Here is a 19,763-nt window from a genome sequence, read left to right as displayed (position 1 = left end):
GGCCCTACGGTGTGATCTTGCTCAGATGTGTAGCTGTGAACCTCAGGATGACTTGAACGTGTACTGCTTGTACTATGTACAAATATCTTGTAACTTGAAATTACTCGGGAATCGTAGACTTGACAGAAGTTCATTCTCGTAATAGAGGTCGTATATAAGTATAGTCGTGATCTAATTAAGCAATTAAGACATTATGCCATAGCAAAGTAGCCTCCAAATTCCATCCCATTCAGAAATCCGAATAGATCCAGTGATCAGGCTTTAGATGCTGATATATACTTCCAAGGTTCCACAATCGCCGTAGACACGCGAGATGAGAATCTAGAATCAAATAGGTCATACCCACCTCAGCAGGTCGCCTAGGTAAGACCCTAAGCACTGATATGAGTCTCGACTGCATGCGCAGTGCTGTGACCAGAGACATGATCCTGATCCCGCTCCGTCTGAAGCACAGCACCAGGAACTTCCTCTTCAATGCGCTTCTTCGCAGTGAACCAGCCCTTAATGCCCCGCTCCTGGTTCTCTCCCAGCCAAGGCTTTCTCGCCTCGGCCAATGCCCTGCGTCCCAGATAATAAATCAACTGGCCAACAATGATGAGCACAAAGGCAATGGGGTACATCCAGTGAATATGGTAATGGAAGACCTTGATACCAATACATACGCCCCAGAAATTCATAGTCAGCATCGAGATGTTAAAGAATGCTGCCGATGACAGCCGGAACATCGTTGGGGCAAGGCAGTAGAACATGCTCAGACAGATCGTAAATCCAATCAGGTAGCCCGCGACCTTTCCATCCCAGTGGCTGGTGTTGTACTTGTCGCGCTCAAAGATGGCAGATTGCACACCGTCAATGATAATACCGTAGAGCGAGAGCTGGCCCAGAACCTCGTAAACGGGTCTCGTGCTGACAAAGTACTCCTCAGCAGTATTAGTGAGACCGTAGAACGAGGCGCCGAGAAGCGCGAAGAGATCGCCTTTGAGTTGGTTGCCGGAAGTCACATCGCCGCCGTTGGTACCGGTGATATGGTCCGATGCAATGAGAACGCCCATGCCGCCGATACAAACAATAATACCGGCGATCTGGGTGATGTGGTATCGGACTTTGAGGAAGAGGAAGGAGATGATAACTACCACGACGATGGCCCAGAAGTTGATTAGTTGGGCGCTCAGCATGGTTGTGTAATCGTATGCGAGCACAATAAAGTAGTTTCCTTCTACATCGCAGAAAGCGAGGATGATATCTGTATGTAATGATTAGGAAGGCGCGAGTGAAAATGATGAGGTAGACGTACACTTCCATCCGTCACGCCAGATTAGGCGGAGCCAGCCCTTGAATCCGTAACGGTAGATGGTATAAGGAGTAAAAATGCAGGTAAGAACGATGTAGTTGAGGATAGTCTGGAAAGTAGGAATAGACCAGTTCTGATCGGTAAGAAGGGTTGTAAAGGTACTCGTCGCAGTGTTCATAATAGCGAGAGCTTGTCTGGGATCCAATTAGTATGTTATCCTCAACCGAGTACTCGGAGACTTCAAGCGAGTATCTAGAAATGTATAAGGAAGGCCAGTACTCACCCTAGAAGCAACACAATGTAAAACTCCTTAGTCTTGAAGTAGGCGAAAAAGCCCTTCTTCCGGGTATCAACTAGATCCGCCGGCGCCTGCGCCTCTTCATCGCCCACTGAGTCCTGCACCACTACAGCCGTATCCTTGGGAAGCGACGAGGTAGAAATGCTAGTAGCCGTCGCCTGGACGGCAACTTCATCCTTGGAGCTTGACATGATTCCAAGGTTGAAGGTTCAAGGCGTTGATCAGAAAAGCGGGGTTTGCGGAAAATAAATGCACCACGCACTGATCAAGCCGCTTGCGGTTATAGATCTAGGGACAGATGAGGAGCTTTGTATAATTGGTACGAGCGCAAAACTCCCAAAAGTCGCTCGTCGATATCTCTCACAAGATGTGATGAGGAGAAAAAGAAAAAAACAAGGCCGCGCCAGCTAGAAAAAAAAAACTACCAAGACGCCAGCTTGAACCTTTCCTCATTGGGAAGGCATCGATAAGAATCTGCCGTGGAGTAAATAGCCAATCAGATAAGGCGGAGTGGGGGGCGGTGTTAAGGTCCGTGCATTTGGGCGGCACAGTCCGATCTGGACTCATATTCCATATTACGTATAATACATATATTACAGTAATATATGTAATCTGTGTAATTTGGAATCCCTTACGTGATGCTATTTTGGTTCTGCCAGTTGGACAAATGCAGAATATGGGTCGAAGCTTCTATGCCGGAGGTTAATCTCTTTGCTGGTTCCCGTTCCCCGTAAACTGCAGGGAGATCTACCTTATTCATGTCTTTATCCATGAGGGTCCTTATTACTCCTTCATTAGATAAATTTTCTATGTATAACATTCCACTCCCTTGTTCATATCAAGGAAGATTCTAGGATTCTGGAAGATCCGGAAAGTGTCCACTTCTTCCGGTCGCGTGTGAATTGCGGCTTTCCCCCTCTTTTCTTCCCATCGTGGGTCAGGTACCTTTTTTTAAGTTCTCAAATATTCGGATAATTTGAATGATCTTCTCAGTAATCAAAATAGCAAGTCTATATAGAAGTGAAAGTGAAGTAAATAACAAAAGAAAGAAACTGGCCGAGGCCCTTCCCGTCAGGTGGATCCCTTCTCCCCCTTCACCAAACCCAACCTTTCCCTTCGATCGTCATCCCCTCCGCAGACTCTTTCATCATCTCCACCCCGACCCCTACCCAACGATTCTCATCTTCGGTATCTCCTAGGGCCTCGCAACTGGCGCGTGCTCATACTGGAGGCCCCGGAGTGAAGTGTCCACCCTTTTCTCGCCAGATCATGGCGCTGGACCTACAGCCGCCCGACGGTCGCAAACGGGTCAAGGTCTACGAACTGAGGGATAATGACTGGTTTGATCGCGGTACCGGCTTCTGCACCGGTCAGATACTTGAGGTAAGCTTTTCCTCTTACGTGGCAGCTCCAGTCAACTAGAGCGCGCTGGCAAAGAGTGCGCTTCAATCGCGCGCGTCTGGTTGATCTGGATGTTCCTCCACCCGCGCATTACGACAATCCTGCATCCGCACCGCATCATTTCGGCACAGCTTGAACCGCGTGGCTAACTCGTGTTTTCGTTTTCTTGTCTGTAGGAGGAGCCCCGAATATTTGTCGAATCTGAAGACGAGCCTAATCGCGTTCTACTGGAAACACGGATCTCCAAGGACGATGGCTATCAAAAACAGCAAGGTTCTGTCCCACCATCGCGTCTGTATCACCGAAAGATCTGCTTTACTGACTCGCGCAATCAGAGACGTTGATCGTCTGGACGGAAACCAGTGGGACGGATATGGCGCTTAGTTTTCAAGAGGCAGAAGGATGCGCGGTGATTTGGTGAGGAAGCCAGGTGTCGTGTGCGCGTGCTCGAAAACTGACCATCCAAGGGATTTTGTGAATGCCGTTCAACAACATCTTAGTTTGACTGCGGCTGGTAAGTTGACTTCCTAGCACTTATTATTCCTGCTACGTCTAACTTGGTTTTGGCAGATGACGCTCTTTCCGACGACCTCGATAACTACCAGACCATCGCACTACCGGCGCCCGAACTTCGAAACTTGGGCGAAATGGAGCAGATTGTTCGAGCGGCGAGTATGACACAAGCAGGTCGCGATGCGCTGTCTAAATTCATCATTCGCGATGAGTATATCGCCAAGCTGGTTCCTTTAGTGGAAACTGCGGAGGACTTGGAGAGTTTGAGTGATCTGCACCATCTCTGCAACATCATGAAATCTCTTATCCTATTGAATGATAACACCATCATCGAAACTGTCGTTGCCGATCAGATTATCCTGGGAGTGGTAGGGGCTCTGGAATATGATCCCGAATTTCCAACCCACAAGGCCAACCACCGGCAATACCTCGCAGACCAGTCCCGCTACAAAGAAGTTGTCCCCATCAATGACCCGATCATCCGCAGAAAGATTCGGAGCACTTGGCGCCTGCAATACCTGAAGGACGTGGTTCTGGCCCGGATTCTGGACGACCCGACATTCTCCGTACTCAACTCCCTGATCTTCTTCAACCAGATGGAAATTGTAAACCACATCCAAACCAACGCACCTTTCCTCCGAGAGCTCTTTTCCGTCTTCGACCCGAGAAACACCAACAACAAGCGCAAGGACGATGCTGTGCAGTTCTTGCACCAGTGCGCGGGAATTGCGAAGAACCTCCAGGGCCCATCACGAGCCCAGCTATTTGCCAATTTCATTAGCCACGGTTTGTTCGCAGTGATTGCCTTCGCAGTTAAACATCCGAACCCAGCTATGCGCACAACAGGGATCGACATTCTGGTTGCATTGCTGGACCACGACCCGGTGATGATGCGAGGATACATGCTCAAGGCTGTCAACGAGAAGAAGACACCCCTCACAGATACCCTGATTGACTTGCTCCATGCCGAGACGGACCTTGGAGTTAAAACTCAACTAGCCGATGCCATTAAGATCCTGCTTGACCCCCAGATACCCCTGCAGGACCCGCTCGCCCGGGCTGGTCCCGATTATTTCAAAGTCCGACCTTCCAACATGCTCAACGATGCATTTGTTCAACAGCATTTCGATGATTCTTCCAAGCGGCTATTTCAACCGCTTAAACAACTTGCCAACCGCGCCACGCGTGAGTCCCCTATCCATTTCTATCTTGAATTGTGCACTAATATGATTCAGTTAATGATTTGACGTTCCAAGAAGTCACACTCTATTCGCATCTTGCTGATATACTTACATTTTTCGTCCGTCAACATCTCTTCCGCACACGCAATGCGATCCACAGTGAATCTCTTGCGCCTCGAGTCGCCCAGCTTTTGACGGCTCCTCAAAAACACTTGAAGCTGGGTAAGAGCTCAATCCCCTTGAAAATACTCTTTATCCATGGTGAGGCTAATATTGGTGTTCTATAGTGGCCCTCAAATTCTTCCGCACCTTGATCAGCCTCCAAGATACCTTTTACCAAGCTCTAATGACGCACAACAATACCTTCGGTTTAATCCTCGATATTGTTTACGAAACAATGCCTCGCGACAACCTCCTCAACTCCGCCTGCCTTGAGCTCTTCGAATTTATCAAACGGGAAAACATCAAGCCGTTCATCATCCACGTGGTAGAGAAGTACCGGGAGAAGCTCGCGAGTATCACATACGTCGATACATTCCTGAACTTGATCCTTCGATATGATCAGATGCAAGGATATGGTGCCGAAGCGGATCCGTTGTTTGGCCACGAGGACGATAGTACACCACGGAGGATGCCGCTGAATGGCCAGCGTTGGCAGGGCGTGAAGGAAATGGATGCTGCCGAAGAGGACTACTTTGGCACATCCGATGATGAGGATGATGTAAGACCCCTTGCTGTATTATTTTTGTATTATTGTACTAATTGGGTCACAGTGGCCACAGGATAACCGTGGAGCCGTTGCTGCTGGTACATCAAATGGCTCTGTTACTATGATGGTCAAACCGCTGGTTGACTACCCTGATGATGACGACGAGGATGCGATGGACACCAAACCCGAAGCTCTCGCGGAGCAAACACAACGGGCCGAAGTACCAAGTGCGACGGAGGCTAGCGAAACTAGTCCCGATGCTGCCGTCTCCACACCTTCCTCGCCTGCTCAGACACCCCCAGAACGACTATCCGAGAAGCGTCGCCGTGAAGAGGAAGATGACGATGAGCTGATGAAGCTCTCCGCAGGACCTAAGCGTAGAAGCTCTACAAGTAGCAATTCGAGCGCCGGGATCCTCAGTCGGAAGAAGAGTTTGTCGATTGCGCCAATTGGAGCAGCAGAAAAAACCGGATCAGGCGTTTTGGGAAGTGCAGCACCCAAGAGAATTGCCATCAATCTAGGGCCCAGCAAGCCCGCCACATTGGATGCCGACCCATCATGCCCACCAGATATTTCCGCTAAAACCAACGAAAAGGAGAACCGAGACGACAGACAAGGTGAGGGAGATGGATGATAACTCCTCGCCCCACCTGTGCAGTCAGGCAACAAAACCGATTCACCCATTTCAGCAGCGATAATGCCCGCCACCTCATTTACTCATTTCGATGAGTTAGATACCATTCAGCGCAGCTTCGATGCCCGCGTTTCTTGAGCCTTCTACTCTGTTATCATTTACATGCTGCTATTTGGCGATCTTCGTTTTATATTCTATCTGCGCTTTCGTTTCTTCCTTTGCCCTTCCAATGAACCTTGCGGTCTCACACCTGCAGTTGTTTTCTTTAGTGGCGGGGCATGGAATGAAATGCTGTACATTGCGCTCCGGCGTTTGGGCAATCGCAATAATGCATTTGATCCAGCCTCGGACCCTATTGTTCTTTTTAACCACTTTCTTGGTAATCGGGGTTCAGAAACCAGGGGCAGCTTAAGGGGGGAGCTATGGTTCGGAGTCAGGCTCTTTTGCAATAAATTTGCATTCCATGGTCATTTTGCTTTGCTATTTAATCGTAGTTTGAGCGGAACTTGCTCATCGTCACATGGGACCCACTCTCCGCAGCTTGAAGCAGCCTCAGGTATCAACGACAATTCTCCATGACATATCAAGCATTTGAGCCTACGCACCACAACCTTGAAATTCCCACATTCTAAACATAGTCTTTAACTCTACAAAGGTCGCTGAGACCTTACAAGGTAGTCATCTGTTAAATAACTGACTTATCCAGTCCTTGTCAAAATGGAACCCCAAGTCACACAGAACACCTTCTGCACCTACACAGACACAAAGACCAAGTCCGACACAACCATCTTCTTCATATCCGGAAATCCAGGATTAATCGGGTACTATCACCCCTTCCTATCCCTGCTAGCGCAGAACCTGGTCAACGGATCCCAAGTTGAATCCACAGATGAAACACCACCAAAGCAGACCTCCTTTCAGATATACGGATGCAGTCTCGGTGGCTTCGAAATTCCACCTCCAACCAAGGATGAAAGTGGGAGCAATCCTAAAGACAGAGCACATTTCAAAAACCATGTATACAGTCTCGAAGACCAGATTCGGTTTGTGCACCGGAAACTTCTGGATTTGATCCACGGAAATACAATCCTTTCAACGAATGATCCTGCGGGTGAGGGATTTGATTCTGCATCTCCATATCACTCTTCGATCTCTAAACCGAAACAAAAAGTCATTCTCATTGGACACTCCGTCGGTGCATATATCGCCATGGAAGTCTTAAGAAGACATAGGGAAGGTATACCAGATATAGAAAGCTCTATTCCTGAAGCTTTTTCTTCGTCGAGTTCGAGTGGAAATTCCTTCGATATAATCGGTGGCGTGATGCTTTTCCCAACAGTAAAAGATATTGCGCACTCGCCCTCCGGTCAGAAATTGACGGTAAGTTGGACCTTCAGTTTTGAGTTGCAGTTCTTCTTTACTGATTTAGTGTACCTTTAGACTCTGCTATCTTTTATTCCGCAGCTTGCTGTTCTTGTGGCCTTCTTCGCCCGTCTACTTACCTCGGTTCTTCCAGTCTCGACTTTGAAATCTGTTGTGAGGTCTGTGATGAATGATCCACCAGTTCATGGTCTTGAGACGACGGTTGAATTTTTGAGGAGTGCTGGGGGTGTGCGGCAGGCGTTGTATGTGTATCCTATTGATTGCATTCTCAAATGATTTAGTTGTACTAATGGTTCAACAGACATATGGCAGCGGACGAAATGCGCACTATCACATCTGATAAATGGACAGATGATGTTTGGGGTGTTGGATGTGCATCCGAGCCTATCTCGCGGTTATTCTTCTACTTTGGAAGGAATGATCATTGGGTTGCGGAGAAGACCCGTGATGAAGTTATTGCGTTGAGGGGACAGGAGAAGGGATTGGGACCAAAGATGTTTGTTTGTGAGGAGGGTCTGCCACACGCATTCTGTTTGAGTAAGTTTTGCTCTTGCCTATTATTGTAGTCGGATTGTGCTTACTAGTCTCTTCAGAGCATAGTGATATTATGGCTCAAAAGGTTGCGAGTATGATACAGGAGATTGTGCAGGTTTAAGCAAGTATATAATCAGACATAGGGCTGAAAGGGATTAGATGTTTAAAGATCTGAAGTTACAAGTAACGTTATCTTAGTATGTTATGGATGAGAGGAAATCACTCTCGCAATCACTTTAGCCTGTTTTGTGTCCTCATTTATCAGGCAAAACATATTATCCCACCTTCACCGCCCCCTCCATCTTTTCCCCGCGGCGGCAGAATTATGATAGAGGCAAGGGATGTTTACATTATTGCGAGGCGATATTTTGAATGGGTTTGATTGAGTCTATTAATACAAATCAAACTCGTCATTAAGCAATGCATACTTGCAACGGGTATCTCAAGCGACGCGACGCCACCATGCCGTAGAACGATCAAAACATATCATTCAAAACAAATCATGCGCCATGAAATGGCCTTAGATTGAGGCCAGACAAAAGAAAAAAGACATGAAACGCTGAAGAGAACATGGTGTGCCACTACTCTGGGTGAAGTCCGGCGCGACGGAAGAGATCACCCAGGATGTCGGGCTGGCCCGGGGCCGGGGGACGAGGCGCGCGGGCAGGAGGCTGGGCCATGGGAGCTTGAGCTTGAAAGGAAATGCCAGGACGGAGCTGGGCGTAAGGATCAGCCTGAGGGGGAACATTGTATTGAGGCTGTTCGTGGTGTGCGCGAACACTCCACTCGTCATCCTGGGCGCGTTGCTGCCCAAAGATCTCCCTCAGCGACATTGCACGTCCCATCGGAACAGCACCGCCGGCTTCCTCGGTAGGTCCAGACTGAGTCCCAGCCATGGCGGCGGCAACGTGGAGCTCATTCTGGCGCATAGCTTGGATGCGTTCCTTGGCATTCTTTAAGGACTGGCCTGCACGAGAAGAACACTCCATGATTACCTTGGCGTTCACAGCGCGCATTGCGGCGGTTGAGGTTTGATCCTCGGAATAGATCCAGATACCATAGACGCGGTACTTGTCGGCACTGGAGTTGCCATCGGCGTTGTCCTGGTCTTCCTTCAGAATGATGAATTCATCCGTTACTTCGACGTTCTCGGCGGCAGTCAGACGAATGTGGAAGTTATCCAAGCAGCGGCGATTCATGGTGAAGACCTCGTAGCGTTCTTCGCCGAGTGGACCTGGTGTCATCGAGCAGACGAACGTAGCCCCTTCGATGTTGATCTTCTCCCAGCCAGCAGTAGTGGGGTTGAACGTGTAGATGACAGCATAATTGGCAAGGGAGATGATATCAACGAGATCGGGGTTGTATCGCTTGAGGACTTTGAGGTTCACCTCCTCGTTTGAGCGCTGAGGAAGAGGGGCACGCGCCATGTCGGAATTGTATGCGGTGTCAGATTCGTAGTCGGTGGAGGTGTTGATTTGTTGATTCTGAAAGTGTTCGTATTGCTGACCAGGACGGCGACGACGAGCATGTAAAGTTGGAACCATTATTGCGTAAAACAATGGGAATTGAAATGGGATGGAGATCGCTTAGTCGTTCACTAAGTCACGTAAACGTTGGGTCGTAGGGGAAAAGCTGTGAGAGCTGAATTGCGTTACCGATAAGACGATAAGACATCGTCATCGGTTAGCCTTCCGCCTCCATCCACGCCTTCTTACCTTCCTTCTACCTTCAATTATCTTTCTCAGTCAGGCTTTCAGTCCATTCGTTCTTTCTTCCTGTACACTTTGCTCATTTAGTGCGATAATTTGCGCTCTGCTACTGCCCTAGATCGACTCTTCAGCATACCGCATCATGCATGTGCTTCTACGAACCTGCTTGTGCTAGACTCTACAATTCATTTTGTGGATCGCATCCCGGAATTGGTTAACTAGACCAATATCTATCATTGCCCTTACATTGTGGTGCTTCAATAACCACTGAAATAGCATCTGGTTCCCCGCCGGAGTTAGAAGCCGCTCGGATAAGCGCAAGATCTATATACCGCCCACTGATAGTCGCATACAATCAAGAACCGCTTGAAAAGCTTGATCATCGTCGACCTTGAAAACCTGACGCAGTTTGATCAAATATGAACGCCAAAGACCAGAGCGCGGAGTCACCCGCATCAGACCCGAAGGGCCAATCTGAAGAAGCCGAGGACACTGAGCACCCTGCGCTGGATTTGCTGTCTCTTTCGCGAGCTGTGAAGGCAAGAAAAGCAGAGTATACTCGCCGACGAACCGTCCGCGTTAAGATTGGAACGTGGAATGTCGCCGCCATCTCCGGCACAGAAAAAGATGTCGGAAAATGGTTTGTGCAGGGTCAAGGAGTGTGCGAGAGGTTTTCCGGTGCCAAGGGTGAGCACCTTGAGCATGCTGGAGTAAAGGGTGGAAGTTCCCAAGCCGAAAACGAAGATGAGAAGAAGAAACCATTCCAAACGAGCCCGGAGGAGATTGATCTTTATGTTCTGGGTCTACAGGAGGTGGTCGATGTTTCGTCTCCGGCTGAAGCTCTACGTCCATATACCGATTCGGGCCCATCAAATCGATGGAAGGAGTCGGTTCAGAAATCGCTCCCTGCTGGATATCAGCTCGTTTCCGAGGTCCAGTTGATTGGACTTTTGCTTTTAATCTACGCCTCTCCTTCGGTTTGCGAGAGCGTCTCTTCGGTCAGCAGTACCTACGTCGGAACAGGACTCATGGGATACATGGGGAACAAGGGTGCCGTGGCGACTCGTTTGGTCCTGGGTGAAACTACTCGTCTGGTTTTTGTGAACAGTCACCTTGCTGCAGGATCCGACAAAAGCAGCCTTGAAAGGCGCAATTGGGACGCTGCTCAAATTGCGTCGCGGGCAAAGTTCGATCCAGTTGATGGAGAGAAGGGGAGAGAGGATGATGCCTTTGACAGTATCGGTGACGAGGATTTTACATTCTGGTTTGGCGATCTCAACTATCGGCTGGATGATATTCCTGGAAATGACGTGCGACAGGTGCTAGCACGCCACACACTTAATGCGTATGACACTGAACTCCTGAAAAAGAAGGAATCGGGTAGTCGTCGAGATTCTACCACCGATAGTGAAAACCAGCCGCCATTGTCCCTGTCAGACGACGATGCGCCACCCGAGCCAGTGACTGACGATGAGATTGATCCCCATAACGACCCTGCATCTTTACAGACGACCATTTCGTCCCTATTTAAGCATGACCAGTTGCACATTCAGCAGAAATTAGGTACTGCATTTCATAATGGATGGCGCGAGGGTCAAATAACTTTTCTGCCTACGTACAAATACGACATTGGTAGTGTGGCTATGTTTGACTCCAGCGAGAAACATCGTGGGCCCAGCTGGTGTGATCGAATCCTCTACCGCACTCGGCGAGATAAACTCAAGCATGAGCAACTTGACCGAGAAGCCGAGGAGGCCCGACAGCGAGATAAAGAAATGCAGGATCAGGGTCTGGACCAGGCCGTTGCCGACGACAATGTTCTATTTGACTACGACCCTGAGGTCGACGGTGCGGATGGGGAAGGCAGCGTGGAGGAGTATAGTTCAGATGATGACCGAGCAAATGTCTCCTCTGTTGCATCCGAAGACTTGTCTTTAGATGAGCCCGTTCGTCTGGATCATTATGTGTCACATCAGGGAATTCTAACTTCAGACCATAAGCCCTTGGATGCAATGTTCACATTGTCGTTTGATGCGGTCAATCCCAGCCTCAAGGCCAAGGTCCACCAAGAGGTAGTCCGTGAGCTCGACAAGGCTGAGAATGAAGCTCGCCCTGGCCTTACAGTCGTGGTTGACGTTCCTCACGGCGAGCAAGGAAAAGATCGAGATCCGAACGCAGTCGAATTTGGCGATGTCACCTTTGACGTGCCAGTTCGTCGGTCCATCACCATTGCCAATACAAGTAGTGTATCAGCTACCTTTCATTTTGGGGAACGGCCTAGTTCTGGGAAGAAGCACAACTTAGAAGACCCCTCTTGGATCAATATTCAAATTGAGCGCCCAGAAGACCATACCAAACAGCCGGCTATTACGACCTCTGAGAAGCCCTACACTCTACTACCAGGCGAAGTGGCCAATATTGATATCACTGCCCACGTTCGAATTATCGAACACGTCCGTCTCCTCAATCTGAAGAAGGTCAAACTGGAGGAGATCCTAGTACTCCATGTGGACAGTGGCCGTGATCACTTCATCTCAGTTACGGGGCACTGGCTGCCAACATGCTTTGGCTGTAGTGTGGATGAATTAACCCGTATGCCCGAGGAAGGTGCCCGTAGCCTTGATAAGGATGAAGCATCACAATTGTCTCAAACAGACAGCGAAGTTCGGCTATCTGCTCCTCGTGAACTCTTTCGCTTGACCGAGGCGATCTCCGACTTGACCGAGCGGGCTGTAGCAGAATGGAGCATGACAAACGGCGAATCCGGGGAAGAAGCACCTTGGACTTCAGATCCATCAGGGACCGGATGGCCTTTCCAACCCGAGACATGGACACTCCAGGATCCATACCAGCGTTCGGTTCTTTCCGCGTCTGTTCGTGAATCTCTCGACACGAATCAATCCTTGACGTCAATCTTTGCGCCAGAAATCCCATCCATTCAACGACTAGAAGTTCTCTCCGAAACCCTCCTCACATTTCTCAATTCCTTAAGCGATGGCATCGTCACCGCATCCGTCTGGCAAGAAATGGAACAGCAACTTATTTCACGAGAAAAATCCAAATCCCCCCCTCGATCCTGGGAAGAGACCCAAGCATGGGTTCTAGAAAGTCTCGCTTATTCACCCGCCCACAGCGTCTCTTTCACATTCGTCACTTTCATGTTAGCCCGCATCGCCAACGAAGTAGCCCCCGTCCCATCCACCGCACCTCAGCCCAACAAACCCGCACTATCCAAGACCAAAAAACGACTATCCAATCTGACGGATCTCGCCAAATCGAATGACAGCAAGAAGTACAAAGAGCAAGAGCAAGAGCAAGAAGAAAGCCAAGAGCAGGCAAATGTCACATCCAGCCTTCCGAACCCACCTACTCCTGCTTCTGCAGCAGCATTCATCTCAGCAGGTAGCTTCCGTCGCAAACGTGAGCCGAGTATCTCTGAGCCCGCGGCGAAGAATTCTCGTGAGAAGGCTGTAGCGCGTCGTCAGGCTGTAGAGACTGCACTTACGTTGATATTTGCCCGTGTACTCATTTCGCAGGCTGTTCCTGTACCTTCCAAGGATAAAGAGCGCCGTGCTTCAGATGAGCGGAAGAAGGGGATTATTGAGCCTTTCTTGAAGATGATTGGAGTTGATGAGAAGGGGCCATCAGGGGGGCGGTCTTAATGTATATAGTATTTACTGATTTGGTGCGAACATTTGAATAAATGAGTTTCTTATGATGTTCAGTTGAAGGCTTCTTATTGTTTTGCTGTGTTACGGCAATGGTGATTTAGATCCGGTAAGCTCAGTATGTACTTGAATCCTTGTTGAGACACTAGACACTAGCTTCAATCCTTCAATTTAAGTGGTTGGAGTTGGAGTAAAATAAGATGTCGTGTATTTCATGTATATAAAACCCCGAAAGTACTCGTACAAAAGAAATTGAAGTCAAAAGAAACCCATCCTAATAATCTTCAAGCGGGACCAGCCTAGCGAGAAGAATTCTTCGAATTTAACTTCAAAGACTGCGACGCAAGCGAAACAGAAGCCGGTCCTTTCGCAGGCGCTCGTGATTGACCTTTATGACCCTGAGCAGATTTCCCTTTACTCGACTTCGAACGTGACAGTGCCTGCGACTGCGACTGCGACTTCGAAGCTAGCATACTCTTCGCAGTCTTCAAACAACAATTCACCGCACGACCGGGTAAATTGAGAATAGATACTGCGAGTTGAGCGGGAACAACAATACACGCGCAGGCCCAGTCAAGTAATATAAACGCATAGCTCGAGCGACGGGATAGATTTGATCGTTGGGCCGCCGCTGCCAATGCTAATGCGTCACGAGTTTGGGCTTCGAGGAGTTGGAAGCGTGTATCTGATTGGAGGGATATCAAAGCGGTGCGTTTCTCGTAGCGACGGACTGCGCGATTGAGAGCCTCAATGTCGGGCTGCAATGCGAGACGGGATTCGGCTACGGCTTGGGTGATGAGTTTGTCTTGTTGTGGGTTTGTGTCTTTGGAGTCTTTGGGGGATAGGGTTGCAGCTTCTGCGACGTAAGCTTCTAGTTCCTCGAGACGTTTTGTGAGGTCTTGGAGGTTGGGTGGATCGATTCGGTCTTCCTTTGCAATGATACGTTGTAGGTGGAGGGTTCTTGCTTGGAATAGTTTGAGGAGATGTGCGAATGGACGGATTTCTGATGCGAGGAGGAAGATTGTTAGGTTGTAGTTTGACACGAGACCTTCTGATGGTCTTGAGAGACTGTTCCTTATTCCGTGGAGGAGCCAGGCGCCGATTAGAGGGAAGATAAAACATGAAGCTAATGCGACGAGCTCATGGAACTGGAGCTCTTTGATGGCCGCTTCGTTTGATACCCGTGGGGGCTGGGGCTGGGGCTGGGGACGGGACTGGGCTTCTTCGCCCGACTCCACGGCGTCGTCGCCTTCCACGATGTCTTCGGCAACGGGGGAATATCTGGATCCGTCACGCTGGACTGCCTGAGCTGAACGATACCAGTCCCTTTAGTCATGTAAGCTTATACCCCAGATGTATATGACCTTATGACATACCATGGTAATCGAACAGACCAATTGAGGAAGACAGCCGCCAGTACCAACAATGTCACATCAGTGACAAACGAACTTCCCTCTTTGAACATGACCCCCGCGATAGCCGGCAGCAGTGCCAAGGCCAGTGGTGCGGAGTGCCAATGAGACTCTTCCAATGCGATCGGGTCTCCATTGTGTCTGGCAACCCGTGGCAGGAATATTTCATCTGTGGAGGATCGGATAGAGTTGCGAGCCTCTGAGATAGTATCTGATAGCGTTGAGTTGCGGCGTTGTGGCCAGTCAGGGATGGTCTCTAATGGGGTACGCGCGGGGAGACGGCGACGGATGGATGTATTGCGGGGTGAGATCCCCGAGGGTGAAGGGGGGTCAGCCATACCCTATTAAAAGCAAAGACAATGCACCTGGAAAGTATGCAAAGCCGAGAAGCTAAAGGGTTCACCCGATGGGTGGAGGAGTTCGTGGCGTAAGCCGAGGTTTTGATTGATGTAGTATGATGCAAGGGTATTTCGTCATCATCCATCTCAACTAGGGATACTCCGTATTCCGTAGTAGCTTCCAAGATTTGGATACTAGAATTATATAGGAATAAAAATGGTTTTTATGTAGATCTGATTCATCCAAATTCTACCTACTTTGTCCCTTTGATCATCCTGTCTACTCAGTGAATGAGTAGATGACTACTGATGCCTTACATGATCCCTGGTTCAAAGTTGATGCCTTAGTTGCCTTACACTAGGGTTCAGTCTAACCAGATTTGGAACCCTATAGAAGTCAAGTCATTCAACTTCTATAGAAACCCAAATTCGGTAACTTCTCAACTTCTTAAACTTTCTTTCTTTCATCTTTCATTCAAGTCTTTCATGCCGCCTGTTCTATACATCATGAATGGGCAGGTTCCTTCTTCAGTGATACCTTTTACGTTTTCCATGGTCGATGAGTCTATACAGATCTATTTTGGTCCACCTTTCCGTCGAATCCAGGTCAGAATAAGATCCAGACCTCCTGACAAGATGGCTCATTCGAACCTGCTTATCTCATAGTGAATCTATTCTGAATCAATCTGGTTCGAGATCCCTTATTCACTTGCCCTGGATATCAGCTATAGAAGGATGCAGCTCTTTCTGCTTTTCTTTTCTTCCAATCTTCAGTCTTCTACCTTCTACTTTCGAATCCTTGATGATCTTTAAGGTCTTTAATCTCAATAGTCAAGCTTATGACTACTAAAATGTCATCCATGAAGCCATACCCGCTGGCCATTCTCATTCCGATCTTTTCTTTCATTTCTATTCTGTTGTCTCTTTCACCACTGTTACTTCATGCAAAAAATCGCAATTACCCAGCTACAGCTCTGATTTGCTGGGCAATTCTGCTGAGCGTGTTCAATATCATCAATGCCCTTCTCTGGCCTACAGATGACACTTCCGTGTGGTGGAACGGTACCGGTCTTTGTGATATCGAAGTCAAGTTTATGGTTGCAAGCTACGTCGCTGTACCAGCTGCTCTAACATGTATCTTCCGCGGACTGTCAAGAGTGCTGGACACTAGCCGAGCAGTCCTAGTCCCGAGCAAGTCTCAGCGCTGGCGCAATCGGATGGTCGAACTTCTGCTCTGTGTGTTTGTTCCAATTATGGCTATGGTCACCCACTTTGTCTATCAAAAAGACCGCTATCTTCTCTATGCCATCTCAGGTTGCGTCAACAATTACGACGAAAGCTGGCCAAGTTTCGTGCTGGCATGGATGTGGCCACCCATTCTTTGCTTGATTTCCGCTTACTATTGTTGTAAGTCATCTGATACTCCTCTATGAGATCCTGATACTGACCATACAGGCCTTGTCCTTATCCGCCTGCACAGGTACCGGAGTGACTTTGAAGTTGTCATCCGCTCATCTAATAGCAATATGAGCAAATCCCGTTTCCTCCGCCTCTTTCTCGTCGCTTTCACCATGCTCATAGCTATCCTCCCCCTTCAAGGCTACGTTGTCTACCGCGACCTCAAATCCTCCCTTCCCTGGCACAGCTACTCCTTCTCCCAAGTCCACCATGACGGATGGGACAAAATCATTAAGGTCCCCACACAAGGCAGAGTCTTCTTCGATCGCTGGACCCCCGTCGCAATAGGCGTTCTCATCTTTATCTTCTGCGGTTTCGGTCGTGACGCCATCCGCGTCTATCGTACAATCCTCTGGCGACTCGGTTTCGGACACTGCTTCCCCAGCGTGTCTCGTCCGACGAACTCACAGGCTTCCATCCGTCCTGCCCACGTCTCCAACTCGACTACTCTGGTTGAAACACCTCGTCACAAGAAATCTCTTTTCAACTGGCGCAAGAACACATACAATGATATTGAGAAGGGTCTTCGGCTATCTTCACGTGTCAGTCGAGACAAGGTCGTGCCGTGGTACCGGAATCCGTTGTCATTCTTCAATCGCCGTTTTGCCCGCAGTCGTGACCAGGTCGTTCTGTTGAATGATATAACTGTGCCCGGACAGACTATGTGTACGACTGCCTGGGCGGCTGTCAGTGAGAGTCGTCCTAGCAGCGAAATGTCAGACCGTGTTCCGTCTACCCCGGTGCCGGCGGATTCCATTCATATCAAGCATGTCATTTCCCAGAGCAGTGAGATCCATTTCAATTCCGTCTAAACATGTCCTCCCATATCTTTCTTCCTTCTCACTGCATTGCAGCCAGTTACCGGCTGTATGCATCTTAGCTGGCTACCATTGCATCTCTTTCCAGTCTTGCAAGTTATCAAATGCATTCCATTTCACCGTTTCTTCCAAGCTTCATCCTCATTACTAGCAGCAATTTCAACGTACACCATAACAGAACGGAGTGTATTCAGGGTATACTAGTACAATACAATAATCACAGGAGATCGGCAAGAATCACCTAGCATCGAAACGAACCACGGTAAAAGCACAAATATCAACCACTCCTCTCACAAACCATCCAGCCATCTAAACCTGTCGACCCCAATAGAACGCCAATACCGAAAACAAGCGTCGATGTCGATGCACATTCAACTTAATCAATCCTGATATATTGCTTACTGCGAAGCGTTGTGGGGACGGCTAAGGACCTCAATAGAGCCTACATAAAACCAAGTTAGTTGCGATCCAACATCCAACCACCATCAAGACAACGCAAAGGAATCAAAACAGATCAAACATACGCTGCACAATGCTCAAGCTAGACTGTTTCCGACCCTCAGCATCCTCGTAGGTCTTCATTCTAGCATCACCCTCCACATAGACAAGGGTACTATCAATGTATTAGCACCAATACCAGCAGAAGAAGCCAAGCAAGCTCAATGATTGTCCAATAACTCACCCCTTCTGCAATCCCATCAAATAATCCCGCTGTGAACCCTCCGCAAAGCTAGCAATCTTGAACCAGCTCGTCTGTCTGTTGTCGCTGGGTCCGTACGAAGTACCAACGGCGTACTTGATAATATCCTGTCCGCTAGAGGTAGCTTGGAGCTCGGGGTCGGCGGCTAAGCGGCCGGTAATGGTCATGCGGGCGACAGGGCGCACGGCTGAGGAGCTGAAGGTGCGGGCTGTGTTTGCCAGGCGGAGGGTTGGGCGGAGGGAGGTGAAGGCGGACATTTTGGGTCTGTTGATTTGAAGGAATGTGGAGTTGGTGCGGTGTGGGTTGGATTGGGTCTATTTTGATAGGGGGTCGGAGGTCGGTTCAGTTTGACGCGATTCGCGTGGTGGTCAAGTCATGTGATCGCGTTATCCGGATGTGATGCATGGATTTACAGGACCACTAAATAGATGATATTATTGGATTTTTATTGGGGTTCAAGGTGAGGGGGAATGATGTAGGGGTCTTTGGATTCATTAGTCATGTTGATACTGAATGAGAGATTGTTTTATTAGTGTCTACTACGTCTGACTTTGAAGCTTCTATCTGTTCAAGTTGGCTATAGAAGTTCAAACCCTCGGTGTATCTAGAGAACATTTTTTTCCATTTTTAGCTTATATCCTATTCTTTTCTCGACCATCATTGATTCAGCTAGACCCTAATAAACCTGTACCTCGGTGAGAATTCGTAAGTTTACTCCCTGGTATACTTCAAGTACTACTGTATACTAACTGTGGTTTCAAGCATCATACTGTGCTTCGAAGGGAGCGGTCAGTAGCTTGACTCGTCAAATTGCCCTCGACTATGCTGCGGATAAAATCCATGTGAATGCTATTTGTCCGGGATGTGAGTTGATCGATCTATCTTGGTTGAGTAAACATTGAATCGATTAACTTTTTTTAATAGATACCCAGACGGCCATTTACTCGGACACGGCAGCAGCAGGTGCCAACTTGGAAGATCTGCAGCGAAAGCATCCTTTCAATGGGCCAGGTAAACCAAGTGATATCGCTAAGATTGCGGTTGTCTTAGCGAGTGATGATGCCAGCTGGGTGACTGGGGTATCTTGGCTTGTGGATGGAGGATATACTGCGCGTTAACCCGAGATCAAAACTCTTGACGGAAATACATCGGGTGGATCGAGGAGCTCTGCAAGCTAGTACGATTTATCACCAGAGTTTAACTGATCTCGGGATGTGGACTAGACCAACCTTGTTCGAACGAATACGAAAGTAACTTCGGTGAATAAAAGGTAGAAGTCCATGGTGCCAATCGGATGTATGAACACGGCTAGCATGTACCCCGCGGGTGTTTCGGGAGAAAAAAAAGCCACAACAACCGAAGCTTAAAACACGGTACTGGCCGGTCCAGTCCATTGACTTGATTGGGACATTGGGACGATAAGCGACATTCAACGGAGAAGCGCCTTTTCGGGTGATGTCTCGCACAGGTTCCGTGACGCGGCCGGCAATAGAGTTAGGGGCCTTAGCACATTCGGAATCGATCCAGGTCCACGTTACTGGAACGGGATTATCGCTTATCGGGAGAAAGATGTACTCTGTACTCCGTAGTTCCTATCGCTTTGCATAAAAATAAATCCCGTTATCATACTATGAAGAACGTCGCTGCCAACTACCTAAGAAGGTAAAGGGTGTTCTAGATTTCCGGATTTAGGGAATTGTCCCGAAGAAGAACCGG

At 48.7% G+C, this 19,763-nt stretch overlaps 9 protein-coding genes across 9 annotated transcripts; 5 read left to right on the top strand and 4 right to left on the bottom strand.

The window, feature by feature from the left end:
• Positions 1-371: 371 nt before the first annotated feature.
• On the bottom strand, positions 372-1,780 carry N7520_000245 (DUF914 domain membrane protein; the record flags this gene model as incomplete). The annotated part of the gene is made up of 3 exons (XM_057134180.1): positions 372-1,243; positions 1,295-1,485; positions 1,575-1,780. 3 exons carry the CDS (start codon positions 1,778-1,780, stop codon positions 372-374), a joined length of 1,269 nt encoding a protein of 422 aa, XP_057000116.1.
• A 1,078-nt stretch (positions 1,781-2,858) lies between these two features.
• Positions 2,859-6,027, top strand: N7520_000244 (SMEK family protein; the record flags this gene model as incomplete). Its single annotated transcript, XM_057134179.1, has 8 exons — positions 2,859-2,972; positions 3,167-3,281; positions 3,326-3,407; positions 3,458-3,504; positions 3,561-4,688; positions 4,739-4,906; positions 4,972-5,405; positions 5,458-6,027. 8 exons carry the CDS (start codon positions 2,859-2,861, stop codon positions 6,025-6,027), a joined length of 2,658 nt encoding a protein of 885 aa, XP_057000115.1.
• Positions 6,028-6,735: 708 nt separating this feature from the next.
• N7520_000243 (bifunctional triacylglycerol lipase/ester hydrolase) lies at positions 6,736-8,065 on the top strand (the record flags this gene model as incomplete). Its single annotated transcript, XM_057134178.1, has 4 exons — positions 6,736-7,407; positions 7,468-7,652; positions 7,712-7,947; positions 8,004-8,065. Coding segments are annotated over 4 exons (1,155 nt in total), but the record flags the coding sequence as incomplete, so codon positions are not given.
• Positions 8,066-8,525: 460 nt separating this feature from the next.
• Positions 8,526-9,488, bottom strand: N7520_000242 (Dcp1 family protein; the record flags this gene model as incomplete). Its single annotated transcript, XM_057134177.1, has 1 exon — positions 8,526-9,488. One exon carries the CDS (start codon positions 9,486-9,488, stop codon positions 8,526-8,528), a length of 963 nt encoding a protein of 320 aa, XP_057000113.1.
• Positions 9,489-10,072: 584 nt separating this feature from the next.
• On the top strand, positions 10,073-13,315 carry N7520_000241 (phosphatase family protein; the record flags this gene model as incomplete). The annotated part of the gene is made up of 1 exon (XM_057134176.1): positions 10,073-13,315. One exon carries the CDS (start codon positions 10,073-10,075, stop codon positions 13,313-13,315), a length of 3,243 nt encoding a protein of 1,080 aa, XP_057000112.1.
• A 305-nt stretch (positions 13,316-13,620) lies between these two features.
• On the bottom strand, positions 13,621-15,071 carry N7520_000240 (uncharacterized protein; the record flags this gene model as incomplete). The annotated part of the gene is made up of 2 exons (XM_057134175.1): positions 13,621-14,647; positions 14,698-15,071. 2 exons carry the CDS (start codon positions 15,069-15,071, stop codon positions 13,621-13,623), a joined length of 1,401 nt encoding a protein of 466 aa, XP_057000111.1.
• An 851-nt stretch (positions 15,072-15,922) lies between these two features.
• N7520_000239 (pheromone receptor) lies at positions 15,923-17,341 on the top strand (the record flags this gene model as incomplete). Its single annotated transcript, XM_057134174.1, has 2 exons — positions 15,923-16,478; positions 16,527-17,341. The coding sequence occupies 2 exons, from the start codon at positions 15,923-15,925 to the stop codon at positions 17,339-17,341; spliced, it is 1,371 nt and encodes a 456-aa protein (XP_057000110.1).
• Positions 17,342-17,851: 510 nt separating this feature from the next.
• N7520_000238 (single-stranded DNA-binding protein) lies at positions 17,852-18,304 on the bottom strand (the record flags this gene model as incomplete). Its single annotated transcript, XM_057134173.1, has 2 exons — positions 17,852-17,960; positions 18,030-18,304. The coding sequence occupies 2 exons, from the start codon at positions 18,302-18,304 to the stop codon at positions 17,852-17,854; spliced, it is 384 nt and encodes a 127-aa protein (XP_057000109.1).
• Positions 18,305-18,893: 589 nt separating this feature from the next.
• Positions 18,894-19,165, top strand: N7520_000237 (short-chain dehydrogenase; the record flags this gene model as incomplete). The annotated part of the gene is made up of 2 exons (XM_057134172.1): positions 18,894-18,911; positions 18,980-19,165. The coding sequence occupies 2 exons, from the start codon at positions 18,894-18,896 to the stop codon at positions 19,163-19,165; spliced, it is 204 nt and encodes a 67-aa protein (XP_057000108.1).
• Positions 19,166-19,763: the final 598 nt, after the last annotated feature.

The sequence above is a fragment of the Penicillium odoratum genome (genome assembly GCF_028828045.1).
Source record: "Penicillium odoratum strain IBT 22623 chromosome Unknown utg000001l_segment0_segment0, whole genome shotgun sequence".
Taxonomy (NCBI): domain Eukaryota; kingdom Fungi; phylum Ascomycota; class Eurotiomycetes; order Eurotiales; family Aspergillaceae; genus Penicillium; species Penicillium odoratum.
This window is presented reverse-complemented; position numbering and strand designations above follow the sequence as displayed.